Raw genomic sequence first — 21,218 nt, 5'->3', positions numbered from 1 at the left:
GAACCGGAAGAGCACACACAGCACGGTTCCTTCGGGATCAGTGACTGCTCCATTGCTGACCACCCCCACAGGGTTCCGGGCCACACGGACTTCATAATGATTGGCCCCCAATCCTTTCCTCAACTACCTTCCACCCTTCCTGATAAGAGCCGCCCACTTAACTTCTCCCCTTTGGATCACTGCTCATCTCACATTCCACAGGACTCCAGTGGGGCTGCTGGTCTACCAGAGCAACCACTGGTTCATACGGCGCCTGGTGTAAATGTTTTTAAGTGTCCCTTCCTCAAGACACTTAATTTCTAACTCTGGGAAATTTTTCATAATATACAGCTTTTATTAGGGCATGAAAGTACTTTATGCCATAATATATAAATTACAACACCTTGGATACGTATGATACCGTCCAAGGGTGTGTAGTTTATAACCTGCACCTTCCCTCAGATTTTATATATGGGGAGTAGGAAAGAGAACACATTCTTCTCAAATGCTGAACAGGAAAAATGTTCTCAAGAGCTGCTGGAAGTCACAGAGCTTGAGAGGGTGAGAACACAGAAGCTGCTGGAAGAGACAGATATGGAGGGCTATAATGCCTGTCAGTCAGCCTCAAGGTCAATTCTATCTACCCTACTCTTGTTGTTTGCAAGTGTGTGTCAGTAAGTTCTCCCTTTTAATAAAAAAAAGAGTAAATTTGCCTTGATGTATGTGACTTTCTGGCATCTGACCTCTCACTGCTTTGACTCTTCTGACTGACCTTTTCTATTTCTGTTCTGACTGACTGATTCCCAGATCCTTTTAAGAATTCCTCAGACTTTTCAGAACATTCCACAGACAGCTTTGACCTCCTGGCCTTCGTTTTTCCCTTTAATTTCCAAAGCTGGGAGACCACAGCTTCTCATTCCAAACATAATTTCCACCTGGCTGCAGGTGTAATTCCCCCCACACCTAATTCACCAACCTGTCCCTCTATCATGCGCTGACAGTGAACATCATTCATTTGGAATGAGAGAATTGGTGTAAAAAAATATTCACCAAAATTATATGTCGATTGTGTCTCAATAAAACTGGGGAAAAAAAGAAATATTCACACAAAAAATCATAAGATTGGTAAGGTTGCAGAACACATAAACTTTAAAAGATAAATTATTTTTTTTTTCAACGTTTTTATTTATTTTTGGGACAGAGAGAGACAGAGCATGAACGGGGGGGGGGGGGCAGAGAGAGAGGGAGACACAGAATCGGAAACAGGCTCCAGGCTCTGAGCCATCAGCCCAGAGCCCGATGCGGGGCTCGAACTCACGGACCGCAAGATCGTGACCTGGCTGAAGTCGGACGCCTAACCAACTGCGCCACCCAGGCGCCCCAAAAGATAAATTATTTTTAAAGAATTTCATAAACGATGAGTTAGTTTAAAAATAATTTTGTTCTAAGTTTATTAAATTGATCTGGGTGATGGATTTTGTTAGAAAGATCTTAACAATCAGTTTCATTACTACTACCTATTTTTAAACTGTATTTCTTTTTGAAATAATGTTAAAACACAGCCAACCACTGTGTGCCAGTTACTAAACTATATGGCCCCTCAGCTCTGAACTCACTTTCTTTATTCAGCTTTATGATACTGGTGCTGGGAGCCAGCAAACGTATTCCTCCTTTGCCAGCTAGGTCTTTGATATGATTAGTACCCTCCAGGGTTGTATAGTTTACAACCTGTACCTGCCACAGCTTTTACTTATGGTTCTGCCAGGAAGAAGCTCCAGAGGGAAACTGGACAGCTGTACAAGGGGGAAAGGAACTCGCCTTTTGTGGGTTGCTCATTGTTCCTGGCAGTGTTGCCCCAGCTACAGCTCAGCCCCCGATAGTGGCTGCTCACCCCAGTTGGTTCCAGTTTTCACGTATTTTCCCACTTCTGGAACCAGCCTCACTGTATTCCCTCAGAGAGAAAAGCAAAGCAGGCCAGTGTCTGCCCCTTCAAGGCTAGAATCCCAGCTTTCCAGGGCCCATTTCTGAGTTCTGGGGCACCTCCTGGGAGTCAGCAACCCCTCCTCAAAGGTCTGAGTCTCAGATCCATGAGATCCTTCCCCACAGTACCCCAGACTGAAAGTCACTGCCTATGTTTTTTCTCAGTATTGCCTATGCAATACTTTATGCCTCCAAAATTTGTTTCATTAATTCCCTATGTGAAATCCTCTGTTAAAAATAACCAGTGTGGGGCGCCTGGGTGGCTCAGTCGGTTGGGCGGTCGACTTCAGCTCAGGTCATGATCTCACAGTCTGTGGCCTTGAGTCCTACGTCAGGCTCTATGCTGGCAACTCAGAGGCTGGAGCCTGCTTCCGATTCTGTGTCTCCCTCTCTCTCTGCCCCTCCCCTGCGTGCTCTCTGTCTCTTTCTCAAATAATAAACATTAAAAAAAATTAAAAAAAAAAACAAAACAGTGTAATTCTAATTTGCTTGACCAGATCCTAAATGACACAAACTGTTTCTTTATCTTCCCCACACAAGGTTGTATTTCCCAAAGACTAAGACATGAATGATTAAAAAACAAACAGTACAAAGTCAGGAGCAGCTGAAAGGCTATTTTTTTTTTTTTTTTTTTTTTTTAGAAAAACTGCATGTTTTATGAACATGCTTCTTATAAAACAATTTATTACGCCTTTTAATATTTAAATTTCATATCGTTTCACATATACATCTTTTAGGTTCTATAAAACCTACAAATCTGCAAATTTAATTTTATAGAGAAGATTAGTGTATACTATACAGTATACAAATAGCATCACATTGAATTGTTACCTTAAATTTACTATACCCATATTAGGAAAATTAATTTAAATAAACCTAAATTTGGAAAAATATTTTCATAAATTATGAAATTATAAAGACAATAGGCAACACACCTGAGCTTGTTATCTCTAGGGTTTATTGGTACCAACTCCCATTGTTACTACCGAATTCAATGATCAACATTTAATGTGGTGCATAAGTGCAACAGGATACCTAGACAAGAGCCCAAAGGTGTATATTACCTTTCTGTTTTAAAGCAAAGTTGTTGATTCTAAAGAAATTAGTTTAAAATAGTTGTTTAATGGTTATTATAAAATAAAAAATAGAGAGGCACACTTTTTTTTTCATAAAAACTTTTGTCCTCCATTTAAGGTGGCTTAAAACTAAGAATTATTAATGTAAATTTGACTATGATAATTTCTCTCTGCTTTAGGACTCCATTTCAGTATCTTCATTATTTAAAACAAGAATTATTACAAACATAATTAACATACTACTGGGTTTTATATATCTAAAATCACCAAAAGACAATGTGTAAAAACTCACACTCACTGTCCTAATTCTGCCCCACCGGAACCGTACAGAATAACTCTTCTTTCCCTTCCATGTTAAAACGTCCTCCAAATATTTCAAGACAACTAATTCATCTGCCTTATTTCCTCCTAGTTCAGCAGCTATAATCCCTCAGCCTTCTTTTTTAAATTTTTTTGAATGTTTATTTATTTTTGAGAGACAGAGCATGAGTGGGGGAGGGGCAGAGAGAGAGGAGGACACAGGATCTGAGGCAGGCTCCAGGCTCTGAGCTGCCAGCACTGAGCCTGACGGGGGGCTCGAAATCATGAGCTGTGAGATCATCCCCTGAGCCGAAGTCGGACGCTTAACCTACTGAGCCACCCAGGCGCCCCTCTCGGCCTTCCTCTGATGATGTGGTTTCCAGGCTCACCATCCTGGCCTCCCTCCACGGGACACACTCCCGCTTGTCAGAATTCTAAATAAGGTCTGACGGCTATAGACCTACATAGAAAGTCTTAGACTAACAGATCATCTGCTGCCATTTTATTAGCTATCATAAACATCAATCAAAACTCTGAAAAAGCTGAGCTTCACAGCTAACTTGAGCTGAATCTTTTAAATGTTTAGAAAGTGTTAATTTTATTTTTTGCTCCAACAGTCAGATGTGAGACATCAAATTAACTTACGTGGCAAATGCCAACACCAACATTCTAACCACAAAGACAAAGGGGAGGTGAGGGGAGGGGCTGTGGAAACATGTAAAAAAGTAGGTCACCCTTTTCCAACAGATTCCTTCTTCCCTCTCCCATCAGCATTACCAACTAGGTGAGCTCTGTCTCTCTTGGGAATGTGAAACCTCTCTATCTACTCCAAGCATCCTGTTTTCACAACACTTTCTCTCAGGCACTGTAATTTTTCTGTATATATATCTTAGGCTTACAAATGTCCTTGAATAAACTCACAAGTTTTGGGGGCAGTGTGTAGAAACAGAAAATTATAAACCTCACATACCTTTGACTCAGCCTTTGGTAAAATTAGTATCATGTATATCCTAGTTTACCACAAACTTTTAGGTTAAAACTATACTTGTTCTTTATATTTTCATCACAGAGTTCAGTTCTTGTCTATGCCTACTTGCCAAGGACAAAGAACGTGACTGTACAATGGAAAGGTTGCTTTCAATAGTTCTGAGTTCTGTTAACTTGTATCTTTGACATTATAAGTGTTTGCTGTAGGAAACTTTATTTGCTAAACTGTTTGTTGTAGAAACGGGGTTTGCCTGCGTCAGGCTGTAACCACTACCTGTGATGGGAGTCTGAGGCAACTTCCACTCTCAGTGGTAATTAACTCACTCTTGCTGGACTTGGCTCACGTAGCCGTGTAACTTCCCTGCTATGGAAGGGGTGTGGCTTTGTTCATTCCACTGAGAACACCAAGATCTTTCATCTTGGCTTTTTCCGCTCAGGGCATAATAAACACTGGGAAACAGCACATCTCTTTTTAAAAAGTCATGGTAAATTAAAAAGAAGTCCTCCAACAATAGGGACTGTGTGTCATCATCACCGCACCTTGCATGACACCTGGCTCAGAGCTTTCCAAATGTATGGTGCTCAACAATACTAGTTAAAGTGCACGGAATACCTCCTTAAAACAGTTCTCACTTAAAGCTAAATTTCATTGCCACCAAAATGGAACATGAAGGTTCAGAAGAAATCAGAGTTTTCACTGTTTTTTTTTTTTTTGAGAGGTTTCACTTCTTTGACAGGTTTGTAAATATTTGTTCCAGAACGGGTCCTACTCTTACAGATACCGAGTGTCCTCTGTAATAGTATCTGAAGCCTTCTGGTTGCAGGTGACAAAAACTTAAGCCAGTTTAAGCAAAGAAAAAGGGGAGGATTTACTGCTTTACGTAATAAAGAAGGTCTTCATCATGGCTGAACTCAGAGGTTCAGATACTATCATCAGGATTGACTCTTTCTCTCTCCTTCTCTGGTCTCCTTTCTGTGCTGGTTTCATTCTCAGGAAGACTCCCACTGACTCCCTATCAACGAGCAGTCTTACGTTTACATTCTTTCCATGCACAACCCAAAAGGAAAATAGACCCTCTATCATATCTTAGGGAAGACCCTCAGTTAACTCTGCTTGAACCACATGTCTCTCCTAGGGTAGGGAAGTAAGGCATCCTGCCAGACAGACCCCCGGGAGAAGGGGAGGGAGGGCCTCAAAGGAAAAAATGCTACACAAAGTCTACTCAATAATTCAAGGTCTGGAATTTGTAAGACCCCTTTCTCCCCTTCTGGGGATGACAGAAATAAAACCATAGTTCTGCCAAGCTGATTTTTAAGGTGACTACAATTATGTTGACTGGGTCTATTACATGCCCATCACAGTGTCAAGCATTTTACAGACATTAGCTTATTTAATTCCCATAATAAGTAGATATTTAAGATAAGAGTACAGAGGCTTAGAGAAGTTATATAGTAAATATTAGAACCAAAGATGTAAGCTGAGTCTGTCTCCAAAATCCCTCGCTTTCAGCACTGAGTTTTAGTGCTCTTCTAAGTTTCTTTTCAAAAATCTGTGGATGAAAGCTCAAAGACTTACATATTAGGACCAAGTTAATTAACAAGAAGGCAATTATCTACAGAAAGTGATTTATCAGATGCCCTGAAAGAGTTTTACTGGTTGCCCAAAATTCCTCCACTAGAGATTATTTTGAACTAAGTCATTACTGCTGCTTAATTTATTTCATTATTTTACTACAAATACTTCCCAAGAGCCCTTGGGATAATAAGCCTCGTTAAAATGCAAATGCCCCAGGAAGGGGTAATACAGGAAGCTTTCTTCCATTAGCCAAAACCTTTATGTTCATCAGATTCTCCACTCCTTCTTCACATGGCCCTCACCCAGGAAAGAAGACACAGGGACAGGTCACATCACATTGCTCGACAGGGCATCTGGGTAGAGCTCACAGCAGCCAGTGACTGCACTAGAGGCTGGAAAAAAATTCTACAACCTTTGTGCTCCCAATGAAAATTACTCAGTATTTGATCAGACGATCCAGGGAAACTGTAAAAATGGTCTGAGAACAGCAACAAAAAGAAATATAGTTCCTCTATAGCCAATGAATTAGCAAAGGGAATCAGGGAGTTAAGACAGGAATAGTAACTATGAGAATTTGCACTAATGTTCCTATACTTAATTTTAGAAACATAAATCTCTTGGGTATACATTATTTAGCAAAGGAAAAGAAAAATCTAGTCTTTAGTGACTATGGTTAAATTCTTTAGATCACACATTACAGGTGTTACCACAATATTATCCACAGGGATCTTATTCAAAGTGTAGTCTCAGGTTACACAGAGCACCACTGGCTTCTCTGTGCTTCACTGCTTCAGAAAGGGGGCAGAGGATACTGAACTTCCTGGAGTCCCAGCCTCCTCCCAGCTTGTGGCCCCACGCACCCCTAGAGGACTGTGACAGAGAACTCCTCCGAACTCCTGGCTTTGAGCCACGTCCCCTCTCAACTGGGACGCTTTGGAAGCATTTAGTTTTCAATGGTTTCACTTCATAAGCAGTTTTCCAAACGATCCTCATGTAGTACCTGACACAGAAAGCATTCAATACGTGAAAAAGAAGAGGGGGGGGTGGACAAGAAGGAGGAGGAGAAGGAGAAAGAGGAGAAGGAGGAGTGTGGAAGAGTGGGAAGAAGAAAGAACTGTATTCTATCTATACTATGTATTTCCTAGCCTCTTAGTTCTACAGGACAAATGGGGAGAAGCTGAATAAACTTTCAAGACCATGGTAGTTCAACCCTTTCCTAAATATGAGGAAGTGGGGTCCAGAGAGGTTAGTAACATCCCCAGTGTCAGACAGGATGTTGGTAGCAGAGCTGAAGTTCTCGCCCACATCTCCTTACTCCCAGTCCTGTGCTCTTTCTACAGGAAAAATTTCACACCAAGGGACGGGCCATATGTTTTCAATAGGCAACAGCAGAAGCAGAGCTTTGCTGTGTCCCTGTGTACAAAACATTTCTACAGGCAAGGAAGGAAAATGAATGTTGTTGTCCACGGATGGGAGGCTCCCTATCACACATTTCCTGGGACACATGCTGTGCCATCTAAGTGAGACCATATTAAAATGCTTCTAGCACATTCAGTAACCAAGTTCTTTATAGGTTATAGCATTAACCAGCGTCATTTCAAATTCTGTACTCTGACAGACTGATTTATACTCAAGTTTTCTCAGACTCGTAACAGGAAATGTGTATCATTCTTGTCATTAAAACATTTAGAACATGCCTCCTCTGGGTAACACACTATGTTAACCTCAGGGGCTATAAAGAGAGGTATGTGACAGGGGCCCTGAATACGTGGTACTTTAAATCTGTGAGGCGGTGGAATACACACACGAAACATAACCTCAAAGTTGGTGCATCTCAGTGCAAAGAAGAAGAGCAAAGGATAAGCCTGTAAGGTTTCTAGGAAGCCGTCCAGAGATTTTGGAAAGTCTAAATACAGACTTCCCTTAGTGTCACTGAACAACATCCACGCTGGCAATTAAGGCTCAAAAATATAAGTATTCCAAGACATGAAATGAACACTGTTTACCTCATTAAATATTAATGTAATATCATCAAATTCCAAATCATCAGAAACAAACTATCTTGAAATCTGGCTCACATGTAGGAAACAAATACTATCCTGGTAATTCATGCCAAACAGAAAAACTATATTGAGAAATATTTCATATATAAAAGCAAAATATGTATGCACTGTTTTCTTGTTTTTTTTTTTTTTTAATTTTTTTAACGTTTATTCATTTTTGAGAGACAGAGAGGGACAAGACTGTGAGTGCGGGAGGGACAGAGAGAGAGGGAAACAGAATCAGAAGCAGGCTCCAGGCTCTGAGCTGTCAGCACAGAGCCTGAGGCGGGACTCGAACTCATGAACCGTGAGATAGTGACCTGAGCCGAAGTTGGACACTTAACCAACTGAGCCACCCAGGCGCCCCATACGCACTGTTAAAACATATAACCTCCCAACAAAAAAGGGTTAGGGCTGGATGGCTTCACTGGTGAATTCTACCAAACATTCAAAGAAGATTTAATACCTACTCTTCTCAAATTCTTCCAAAAAACTGAGGAGAAAGGAATGCTTGCAAACTGATTTTATGAGGCTGCCATTACCCTGAGGCCAAAGCCAGGCAAGAACACCATAAAAACAGAAAATTACAGGCCAATACCCCTGATGAACATAGATGCAAAAATCCTCAACAGAGTATTAACAAACCAATTCACAAATCCATTAAAAGGATAATATACCATCATTAAGTCAGATTTATTTCAGGGATGCATGGATAGTTCAACATCAATCAATGTGACATTAACAAAATGAAAGGTAAAAATCGTATGATCATCTCAGTAGATGCAGGAAAAGCATTTGACAAAATTCAACATCCATTTATGATAAAAACTCAATGGGTATAGAAGAAATGTACCTTGACATAATAAAGGTTATATACATGACAAACCTACAGCCTTTAAAACCAGAAACAAGACTAGGATGCCAACTTCCCCCACTTTTATTCAGCACAGTGTTGGAAGTCCTAGCCAAAGCAATCAGACAAGACAAAGCAATAAATGGTATCCAAACTGGTAAGAAAAAAGTAAAATTGTCACTATTTGCAGATGACATGACATTTTATAGAGAAAACCCTTAAAATTCTACCCAACATTATTAAAACTAATAAATGAATTCAATAAAGTTGCAGTACACAAAATTAAAATACAAAAATCTGGGGGGCCTGGGTGGCTCAGTTGGTTAAATGTCTGACTCTTGGTTTTGGCTTAGGTCATGATCTCATGATTAGTGAGTTTAAGCTCTGTGTCAGGCTCTGCACTGAGAATGCTTGGAATCCTCTCTCTCCCTCTTTCTCTGCCCCTTCCCTGTTTGTGTTCTCTCTCTCTCTCTCTTTCTCTCTCTGTCTCTTTCTGTCTCTCCAAATAAATAAATGAACTTTAAATAAAATAAAATACAAAAATCTGTTGCATTTCTATACACTAATAACAAACTATCAGAAAGAGAAATCAAGACAAAAATCTCATTCATAATTCCATCAAAAAATATCTAAAAATAAACTTAATCAAGAAGGTGAAAGACCGACCTGTACAGTGAAAACTGTAAGTCATTGATGAAAAAACTAAAGAAGACACAAATAAATTTAAAGATATTCCACACTCATACACTGGAAGAATTAATATTGTTAAAATGCCCAAATACCCAAAGCAATCTACAGATTCAATGAAATCCCTATCAAAATTCCAATGGCATTTTTCACAAACCAGAACAAATACTTCTAATGACTGTTAGAACCATAAAAGACCACAAATAGCCAAAGCAATCTTAGGACAAAAGAATAAAGTTAGAGGTATCACACGCCCTGATTTCAAACTATACTACAAAACTATAGTGACCAAAACAGTATGATATTGGCATAAAAGCAGATACATAGATTAACAGAACAGAATGGAAATAAACCCATGCAAACAAAGTCAATCAGTATATGACAAAGGAGACAAGAGCATATAATGCAGAAAGGACAGTATCACCAATAAATGGTGTTAAAAAAACTGGGCAGCTAAATGCAAAAGAAAGGAACTGAACCACTATATAAAAATTAGCTCAAGGATTAGACTTGAATGTGAGACCTAAAACCATAAAACTCCTAGAAGAAAAGACAGGTGGTAAGCTCCTTGACAAGTGTCTTAAAGATTTGGTTTTAGATCTGTCTCCAAAGGCAAGGGAAATTAAAACAAAAATAAACAAGTGGAACTACACCAAACTTAAAAAGCTTCTGGGGAAAAAAACAAAAACAAACAAACAAACAAACTCCTGAACAGTGAAGGAAACCATCAACAAAATTAAAAGTAATCTATTAAATAGGAGAAGACCTCTGCTAATTATATATCCCATAGAGGCTAATATCCAAAATATATAAAGAACGCAGACAACTCAATGGCAACAACAAGATCTGATTTAAAAATGGGCAGAGGGGGGCGCCTGGGTGGCTCAGTCGGTTAAGCGGCCGACTTCAGCTCAGGTCACGATCTCGCAGTCCGTGAGTTCAAGCCCCGCGTCGGGCTCTGGGCTGATGGCTCAGAGCCTGGAGCCTGCTTCCCATTCTGTGTCTCCCTCTCTCTCTGCCCCTCCCCCATTCATGCTCTGTCTCTCTCTGTCTCAAAAATAAATAAACGTTAAAAAAAAAAAATTAACAAAAATGGGCAGAGGATCTGAATAGACATTTTTCCAAGGAAGACATACAGATGGTCAACAGACACATGAAAGATGCTCAACATCACTCATCATCAGGGGAATGCAAATCAAAACCACAATGAGATACTACCTCACACCTGCCAAAATGGCTATTATCAAAAAGACAAGAAATAACTAGTGTAGGTGAGGATGTGGAGAAAAAGGAATTCTCATGCACAGTTGGTGGGAATGTAAGTTGGTGCAGCCACTATGGAAAACAATAGAAAGTTCCTCAAAAAATTAAAAAATAGAACTACCATATGATCCAGAAATTTCACTTTTGGTTATCTATCAAAATAAACAAAATCACTAATTTTGAAAACATACATGCACACTTATATTCATTGCAATATTATTTATAATAGCCAAGATTTGGAAACAACCTAAATATCCATTGAGATGAATGGATAAAGAAGATGTGGAATACACACACACACACACACACACACACACACACACACACACACAATACCAGACTACTACTCAGCCACAAAAAAAGAACGAAAGATAACCATGTTACAACAACATGAGGGTATTATGCCATGTGAAATAAGCCAGACAGGGGCGCCTGGGTGGCGCAGTCGGTTAAGCATCCGACTTCAGCCAGGTCACGATCTCACGGTCCGTGGGTTCGAGCCCCGCGTCGGGCTCTGGGCTGATGGCTCAGAGCCTGGAGCCTGTTTCCGATTCTGTGTCTCCCTCTCTCTCTGCCCCTCCCCCGTTCATGCTCTGTCTCTCTCTGTCCCAAAAATAAATAAACGTTGAAAAAAAAAAAGAAATAAGCCAGACAGAGAAAGAGAAATATTGCATGATTTTACTTATATGTGGAAGCTAAAACAAACAAAACAAAACCCAGACTCATAGATAACAGAGAACAGACTGGTGATTGCCAGAGGGGAAGGAATAGGGAAGTGAAATGGGTGAAGGGTAACAAGAGGTACCAAATTCCAGCTATGATATAAATAAGTCAAGGAAATATAATATACAGCATGGGGAATACATATGGTATTAACTTTGTACGGCAACAGACTATAATTATCAGTCCCCAATGTATACACATGTCGAATCACAATGTTGTACACATGAAATTAATTAATATAATATTTTAGGTCAATTATACCACAATAAAAAGACACATACTTGTAAAATTAAAATGTGTCTTGTTGAAATACATACTGTTTTATTTTCAGTATCACAGAATATCAGGGTTACAAAGTAACCAAGTTGCCAATATATCCAGTTATTAGCTCTTCTGTTCACCCTTCACAACATTCCTAGAATGGCTTCTCATCCTATGTTGAATACCTCCAGTGACAGTGACTACTAGCTTATGAGGCAGTATGGTTCATCTTTGAACATACATCTATTTCATTCTACATAAAATCAATGTACTTCAAAATGGGAAAATCTGCAATAGGGAAAGAGCAAGTAGAGTGTTTTCTAATTAGTTACGGAAGTGTCTGCCTTTAGTTATTAAGTTTTCCTTTGAAGTCTACTTAATGAGATTATCAAGTACAGTGGTCAGTAAGGCTGTACAATAACATTCCTATTCATGGACATCCCCTTCAGGAAACTCACTATGAGAAACTAGGCAATTCAGAGAAAATAGGAGTTATTATAAGAATTCAGCAAAAACTACTAGATTGAGAGTATATACAACATCTGTTCATCCTACAATATCTACAGTATGTTTAATGTTAAGTATGTTCCCGTATAGCAACAGAAAGAATTGGTCTTGCAATGAATGCATTTGTTAATCTTGTAAGAAGCATGCATTTATTATCAGTACATGCTATTCATTATGGCCCAAAAGTATACAGTTTAAGAAAATGTTCATTGCTGGGATTTAAACAAAAATGGTGTAGTTGCTTTGTGCTGCATTAATTGAAAAATAACCCATTTTGGGTTCTACCGTACTTGACTATTCACCCCATTACCAAGATTTCTGACTATGTACACAGTTAACTCCACACAAACTTAGGTCCCTGCACAACTAGTTGATTAAACAATCATTTTGTTTGCTATCAATAGATTAAAATAGCACTAACAAACTAATTATTTTTTTTTTCATTTTCTTTTTTTTTGAACGTTTATTTATTTTTGGGACAGAGAGAGACAGAGCATGAACGGGGGAGGGGCAGAGAGAGAGGGAGACACAGAATCGGAAACAGGCTCCAGGCTCTGAGCCATCAGCCCAGAGCCTGACGCGGGGCTCGAACTCACGGACCACGAGATCGTGACCTGGCTGAAGTCGGGCGCTTAACCGACTGCGCCACCCAGGCGCCCCAACAAACAAATTAAATGGGAATACTTTTTATGCACCACCACCACCAAGGGTAAAAGCAGGCTAAAGCAGCAGTGGGAGGGGGAAGGGGGTCATTTGAATCTTACCACTTGGCCAGCTGGGTATATCCTTTCTGTACCTCTGCAGGACGGTAGAGGACGGGCTTTCCAACTCACCTGTGTTTTGAGAATGACATCCACAAATTTAAACTTTCACCAAGACCTCGTTCAATTCTCCATAATTTGAGCTGCCCTAAGGAGGTATATTCCAGAGCCATCATCCTTTACAGCAGAACTGAAGGATGTGGGCATTTGCATTTTTCTGCTGTGTCCCTAGTAGGTCCCCACTGAGTTTGTTGGCTCAGCGCAGGCTAACAAGGCTACTAGGTGGGGACACAAGAATGATTAAGACCCAGGAGGTTACTATACAATCAGAAAAATGATGGGCCCTCCCAAATGTCTATTGAGGATTCTTTTACATGTTATCAACACAACTTATGGACTGGCTATCTACAGTTAGTGCTAATTTACTTGTTTCTTGAGGCATGCTGGCTAATGAATTCTCTAAAACACTTTTTTTTTTCCAAGTCCCCTTCGTAAGTACTGTTAGACATGTGTTACCAGCAGCACAGCAGTGCCTGGCAGAGAAGCTTCTCTTTAGACCATCCTGTAGCAGACAAATTAAACATGGCGTCAGAAAACAGCTGATGGGATGTGTGATGATGGAGTGTGGAGCAGATCGTGAGGAGAAAAAACAGTGAAGCAATGTCAAAATCAAAGACAACTGCAAGAATGGTGGGGGGGGGGGCAAAAGGTCAGCAGCAGCGGTGAGGGCAGAGGAGAGAAAAGGGGTGCAAATGCATTGATCCCAGACGTAATCTGCACTTCTGAACTAGAACTTCACTTCAGACAGTGTCCTGTCCTCATTTTCTTTTTATAATTTTGGAAGTTGAGGAAGTAACCCCCAAAAGCAGTATATACCACTTCCTATCAAGCTACATTAAGCACTTACATAAAATACAAGACTCTGCACCCCACAATTCCAGATGCAAAAGACAGAGAAGACCAAATGAGGTGAAAGTTGACTTCTGTTAGCACCAAGAAGACTGCTTGCCCAGGGGGAAGAAGAGAAACCAAATAGAAGGAAAGCAGGTGTCGAGGGAATATGTGGAGCAGTGGAATAGGAAGTGGGGAAAGGTAAAGAAGGATAGGGGAGAATTCACTGTCCCTACATCTGTCCACACCACAGTGTTTCAGATGCGGGTGCTGTTTAAGCAATCAGTCAATCAACCATAACCCTTGCGAACTACAAATAAATCATTCTGACAACTACCTGGAAAGTTTCAGGCTGTCACACTAATGCCAGTGCTCATTGTTAAAAAATGAACAATTCTGTTGTAGACTCATCTCGGGTTTTTAAATCAGGTACCATACGATGTCATTCTCACAGGTAAAATTTGCAGCACACCTATTGGCTCTTGTTAATAATCAAATGCTCCAAAGTCTCCCAACATTTATTCCAAAGCAGTCCCAGAAGATTTCTTGTAAAAACAGGCTTATTTCTCAAGTGAACAGGTACAGGATGCATATTAATTTTTTTTTTCAAAACCTGTCCCTGGCTGGTTTCCAGAACAAGCAGCAGGACATATAAGCCAGATGTGGACCTTTGAGTATCTGAACCAGGTATCAGGAGATTCTATAGACTTACTTAAATCTATTTAAGCAAAGCACTGATGTGACAGAAATATGGCTGCAAATTTGGTAAGTATGACCACAAATAGAACTACAAATTCAGTATTGGGGGGGCAACTAGTGTAAGCCAAATCCTATTCAGCACACTAAGTAAGCCAAAACGTAAGGGAGTATGCACAACCCAGTGAGGAAAAAGCAACTATGCAAGTGTCATCACTTTAAGTTCTGTTTTCTAAACCATAAGCAGATGTTGAATCTGCCTGACACTGGCTTAAAAACATTCGTGAGGTTCTTGCTGGGAAGCAAAGCCGCATCACTTGCTTGGAGTGGCCTCCCAGTTACACCTGAATCCCCCTCCACGGAGAACAAAGCGGAGGACACGGGAAAATAGCTGCAAATGTGTAATATACGTCATTTTAGACCCAGCTTTACTTCTCTGTCTGCTGTTATCGAGCACCGCTCCCAAAATATCCCAATTTCAGATAAGAAAAATGAAGTCTGGCTCATACAAATATATAGAATCACAAGGCAGTGATTTAAAAAAAGTCAAAACTCAACTCTGACTCTAGATAGTGTGATGAGAATGAGCTGTGGGATTCATCGAACCGCCGAAAATAAAAAAGGAGTTTTCACTATTTTGTATTTTTAACGTAGCCATTTGTAAATGTACTTTTGTCAGTTAATTATCAACTACATACCTACCCACCCTTTTCAGAAACGCACTTGAAAAACCACAGTTATTCTGTTACCTTTCCCATAAGAAAAAAACAAAAAAACAAAAAAACCCCAAACTACCACTAGAAGACAACCACACAAAACAGGCACTCAGGATTCTGCACGGCACAGTCACCACACTTACTGATTTTTGCCTCCTCTCTTGAGAAAGGAAAGCAGCAAAGCTGACCCATGGCACTGGTGCTGTCTTTCCTTCCCGGTGCTCTTCTCCCTGGGTCCCCCAAATAGAAACTGCAGTTTGGACCGCGGTCTGCGAGCACGCCCTGCCTATTCCACTCCGAGGAACGGCACGCGTGGCACGGAGAGCCAATGCACAGCCGGCAGAGAGAAAGCAGAAGGCAAGTCGCTGCGGCGGTGAGCAGGCAGGCTCCACCTCCCGGTCCCCAGCCAGAGGCGGCTGCTCCGGGACCGGGACCCGCGTTCGCTGAACCAAGGGGCCATATGCTCCCCCGATTCTCACACAACTGAGAGCTCCCAGCTGCCCAGCCTTAGATGAGAGCCGCCAGCACTGTCTGCGTAACCGTGTCTTTAAGAAAGATAATCAAGGACAAACCACGCCGAGTCGTCCTCCTGCACACAGAGTAATTACACAGAGAAATGCAAAGACAAAAAAAAAAAAAAAAAAAAAAAACAACAACAACAACCCAATCCCTTCACTTTCTGTCTGCTATTTAAGGAGGAAGAGCTTTCTTTTATCCCCAGGAGATTTTTGTTTCTTTGTTTTATGAATAAGGAACCTGACGTTGCACAACACTGAAAACCCAACTTGAATGAAGTACCACTAACTACCCCACAAACTGCACAAACTGGAGAAATGACGGGGAAAATGGGGGTAAAAGAAGATACCAATGGTTGCCTGCACTTGACAGCGTTATCTTTTAAGCATCTGCCTTCTGAAATACAGCTTTGTTTTTCTATTAAGGCAGGAAATCAACATTATGAGTTTTGAAATCAGAGCATCAAATATTCAATAGCCCAGAAAATTCCTCAAACCTAGAAGCATCACTGAGAAAAAGATCACGAGGTGCGTAAGCAAATTCGGGGACAGCACGACTAGTTTTGAACTTCATGACATGAGATAACCGATTTCAAGTAACAGCTCCAAATCTGTTCCCTCGAGTAGGGAACAGCCTTACTGTATGACACTACAGGAATAAAAGGCTGTTCTTAGTGCCAGAAATACCATGCAAATCCCTGCTTTCCTGCTCTACTTCCTGGCAAGGCACATACACCCATTTACCAGGAGGTGGAAAGAGAGGGCTCGGGATGATCATGAAAACCCCCCATGTCTCTGAATGCAGGATATCTGCTTTCACACTCCTCCAAACAAAAAGAGTGCACAGTTTGGAAAAATAAAACCTGTCAATTTTTTATGTGAAATACTACTTTGTGCATTAAAGAAAGATCTGTAGTGAACACTCTTCATTGAAAAAAATGAGTGAGTCCTGGCATTCCCTAATCACCAACGTTGCTGTAGCCATAAAACCTTTAGAAGTAGAAAGCCAGAGCTTTGAATCCCAGGTCTGTCAGGTATGAACAGTGATGAAATTCTGACCTGTTGTCAGAGTTTTGGATATCTTCCTCTGTGAGATCTGCAAATCAGGTAAGTTTATTATAAAGTTTTCATTTGTAGTTAAGTGCGTGGGAGGAAGGGAAGAAGCAGAGAACAGATAGGGTACTATATCTATTTGCACCTCAGTCTTTCTAGCACCAGCCTGCAGTCTCTCCTCCACCTCTTCCAATTTCCTGCCCTGCTGGCTGCCATCTTAAGTTACTGCTTACATATGTGGACTCCAACCAAAAAGCCCCCTCACTCAAATGCAGCATTCAGGGGAGAATACTCTGTGATGAACCCCACACTGACTCTACTTTATTAATCCATTCCTATTGGTACTACTTCTAACAACATGCAATTAAGAATAAAATAGGGGCGCGTGGGTGGCCCAGTTGGTTAAGGGTCCGACTTCAGCTCAGGTCATGATCTCCCACTCCGTGGGTTCGAGCCCCGCATCGGGCTCTGTGCTGACAGCTCAGAGCCCGGAGCCTGCTTCAGATTCTGTGTCTCCCTCTCCCTCTGCCCTTCCTCTGCCCACTGCTTGCTCGCTCTCTCTCTCTCTCGAAAAAAAAAAATAATAATAATTAAAACATTAAAAACAAATTTAAAAAAAGAATAAAATATATAAAGTGTGTCATTACCTAAGTAACAGTATTTACCTCAGAATATTCTGCAATCTCAGGGGGAAATATATATATTAGAGATTTTTTTCATAAGCATTAAGAGTGAATCAACCATAATAAAAGCCTAGAAAACAACTGAAAAATCCAAGACAGGAATTTTTAAAATTGGTTTTAATTGTGTAAATAATTAGCACATTTAAACTCACAGAGCAGATGGAGTCTGGTTTCCTATCACTAAGGTGTCTCTCCATTCTGGAAAGCTCTAGTTTCATACCATAGGCTAAGGCTACTCTTAGCCCAGGATTTCCAGGAATGGTCTTCATATTGCATTCTTTGCTGTTTTTTTTTTTTATAATAAATATGATTCGTTAATTATACAATTAAATCTAATTTCACTACTATAGATTTCCAAAGAGTTTCCATATACTCAAATTTTCAACTCGAAATCATGGACACATTCATGTGTTCAGATGTTTGTTTGTTCATTTGTTTGAAACACAACCATACATATGTTAGGAATACTGGTGAAAAAGCTGACTTTCTTCCCCACCATCATATGCCCCTCCTCAAATGTGAATAGCTACCATACAGAAGGACCCAGAGAGTAGCCATCACCTACCCAATTGTTTGGGAATACAACAGTATGTAACTGACTTGAATTGTAGAAGATATAAGCCCCTCCTCGCCCTTCCCTGTGTCACAAAAACAACCGAGTAGTAGGCTGAACAAGAACAAACACTAAGATATCCTGGACACTCGCTATATGCCAGGCCCTTGCTAAATAAGTGTTTTACATTTACCCATTCATTTCATCCCTTCCACAGTCCTGTGAAGTAGGGAGTATTACTATCCCCTTTTTACAGATGGAAAAGCTGAGCTCAGAAAAATAACTAGGCCAAAATCTCTTAGAGAATGTGGGACCATAATGGGATCTGAACTCAACATGTCTGGCTACACAGACCCTGAGCAGCTCTCCCGAGAACTCTGTATCATTAAGCGCAATTTGTGTGTGGTTATCAGGTATATACCTTACGAGGCAGCTCACTACAGTTTCAGAATAATGTGCAGCAAAATAGCTATTTAGCCAAGCTCAGTGGTAGTATGTTTAAATGTCTTGGTTTCTCATGTCTTGTCAGGAAATCCCTCTATTAATGGGGCAAGAGTAATACAATCTTCTTCTAAGGCAGATCGCTTATTGGAGCTGGAGCCTAGTTCTACTGCCTGTCACGCTGTGAAGAGATGATCTATCCAGAGCACAGAGATACCAGAATGGCCCCTGAAAGCACTCACCTTCCAGGAAAAATAGCAACTTATACCAGTCACGAGTAATCCCTGAGAATATTAATGGCATTCTATTAGAGGGCTAACAGACTCTTTTCAGTAATACAGAGAGATCTACAAAAAGAAATTAGCCTCAAGGAGAAAAAAATATCTGATATGGTGTCATGTTCCTAACTTTAAAGCTATAACCTTTGCTCACAGGCCTGGCTTGAACAAATCATGGTTAGGACAGTTCTCTGCCTGCTATAGTTGTTTGGATTCTTGTTCTAACCGCTAAACCAGTAGGGAGGAAACGAAACAGTATGAGGGGTGGCAGCCGCCTCTTCTCCACGTGCTGTGAAATATAAGCTCTGACAATATTGTCTCTAATGTGAAAAGATAATTCTTAACTGTGACCAGCTCTATTCTCTGTATCACTGGTTGGCATTATTTTCCATTGGAAAACATGTATATTGGATTTCTGTGCAACCTCACTATATAAAAGTTGGACTCGAACAAATCTCACTATAAGATTCTGAATCTATAAAACTTTACAGATCCCACCTCTTTTGAAACCTCCAATTCATTAGTTAAAGGAAAGCTGAGTTTGACAACTTACAGAAACACATGAGAAAGAAAAGAAAAAAGCATATATTCCTTTATTGCAAAGAGAAAAGAGAAAGAGGGCATTAAATTGTGAAGTGTAAAGGTTGGGGGTAGGGGGGAATGCTTCATCCCTCCAAACTCTGGAACCAAGCGTTAGGAGACATTCCTTTAGGCACAAAGAAACACTTCAGGAAGATTTCATTACACAGCAGGTGGCACACTTATGGAAACTGTTAATGCCAAGAAATGTCACAGTTTCAGCAAAAATGTACGTAAGTTCAAGAAATGCTTGACGATTCATGAAAACACAACTCATAAAAATTGGGATCTTTTGGAACACATTCCAGTTTTTTATGTTGATACCGGGGTGCCAAAAGATAAAAACTATTAATCTGGGCCTTACAAAGGTTGGATGGACATATTCAATATTGTATTCTGTTTTTCTATGTTCCTGGAAAACCAAATTTCAATTCTCAAGAATCAATCCACAAAACATATGTCACCCAGACCCAACAGATATTCCTCTACTCTTTAGCCACTGCGACATCCTTGCAGCCATTTTGTGACCAAAGGGCAAGGTTCCGAAGCTACATGATTAAATACTGATCTTTGAAAGTGGTTCTGACAAATGTCTGTCTACACGGAAGAGAGGCTGAAAAAGTTATAACTGAAAAACTTTAAGGATTACTTGTTAATCTCACTGGTAAAGTCCTGTCTTTAATTAGCAGACAAAAGAATCTTGATCTAACTGTGAAATTTGGGAGCCAAGAATATATTTTTACCATTACTCCCATGTTAGTCCTATTTTCTTTTTTTTTTTTTTTAATTTTTTTTTTCAACGTTTGTTTTATTTTTGGGACAGAGAGAGACAGAGCATGAACGGGGGAGGGGCAGAGAGAGAGGGAGACACAGAATCGGAAACAGGCTCCAGGCCATCAGCCCAGAGCCCGACGCGGGGCTCAAACTCACGGACCGCGAGATCGTGACCTGGCTGAAGTCGGGCGCTTAACCGACTGCGCCACCCAGGCGCCCCGTTAGTCCTATTTTCAACAAAGACTTTTTCTTTCTCTTTCCAGTGTTTTAGTTGTTTTTCTCTAAAACTGAAAGTTATAGGTAGTTGAATTTGCAATTGCCATATGCTATAGAATTTCAGTATGTAATTGAAGAGAAAATATGCTTTTTTAAAACACAAGCAGAAAAACATAATGTACCATATACAGCATATGTGCACTTAGGAAAGGGAGGGAGGCAAGCAGATAACTAGAGTTAGAGAAGAAGTCCTTCTCCTTTACCAATCCGGAAGAATCATGGTCAAATCTTGGCTGCTGCGGGCCGATTTAGTGCTGATTTTCAAATGCCTCCTCCATGCTTATTATGCTGTACTTTTCTATGTGTGTGGCCTAACTTTAAACAGTGTATGTAGTTGAGGCCCTTCCCTTAACTGGTAAGAAATAAATTGGGTTGGGGTGCCTGGATGGCTCAGTCAGTTAAGCATCCGACTTCCACTCAGGTCATGATCTCACGGTTCGTGGGTTCGAGCCCCACGTGGGGCTCTGTGCTGACAGCTCAGAGCCTGGAGCCTGCTTTTGGATTCTGTGTCTCCCTCTCTCGCTGCCCCTCCCCTGCTCATGTGCTCAATTTAATTTGATTCCAGCCACTATTTATTAAACACTTAGTATGGCTAATATGATAATCACATTGGCTCTTGAGGTGAAGTTAACTTTTGAAACAAGGGGTACAACCAAAATAAGTGAGAGAGAAGGCCACGGCCAGGCCAAATAGAGTAGGAGGCAGAAATCTGTACACATGAGCCAGAGGGAGCAGGGGGGGCATTTGCATTGTGGTAAATCCCATTGG

At 40.6% G+C, this 21,218-nt stretch overlaps 1 protein-coding gene across 10 annotated transcripts in view; it reads right to left on the bottom strand.

Moving 5' to 3' along the window:
* Positions 1 to 21,218, bottom strand: part of AKAP7 (A-kinase anchoring protein 7) — a 153,461-nt gene that overhangs the window by 27,027 nt on the left and 105,216 nt on the right. For 5 of the 10 annotated variants that reach the window (XM_086707855.1, XM_086707850.1, XM_086707856.1 and 2 more), the window contains one exon: positions 12,999 to 13,067. The exons of 2 other annotated variants lie outside the window; for them this stretch is intronic. In XM_086707855.1, the coding sequence (XP_086563981.1) occupies positions 12,999 to 13,067 (69 nt within the window). Of the gene's footprint in view, positions 1 to 12,998; positions 13,068 to 15,441; positions 15,925 to 21,218 lie in introns of those variants that run through there. 3 more of the 10 variants (XM_025925612.2, XM_025925613.2, XM_086707857.1) reach the window with 3 other exon arrangements.

This window comes from Puma concolor, chromosome B2 (genome assembly GCF_028749965.1).
Source record: "Puma concolor isolate L17-30 chromosome B2, mPumCon1.1.hap2, whole genome shotgun sequence".
Lineage (NCBI taxonomy): Eukaryota > Metazoa > Chordata > Mammalia > Carnivora > Felidae > Puma > Puma concolor.
Note: the sequence above shows the minus strand (reverse complement) of the source record. Positions and strands in the feature narration are given on the sequence as shown.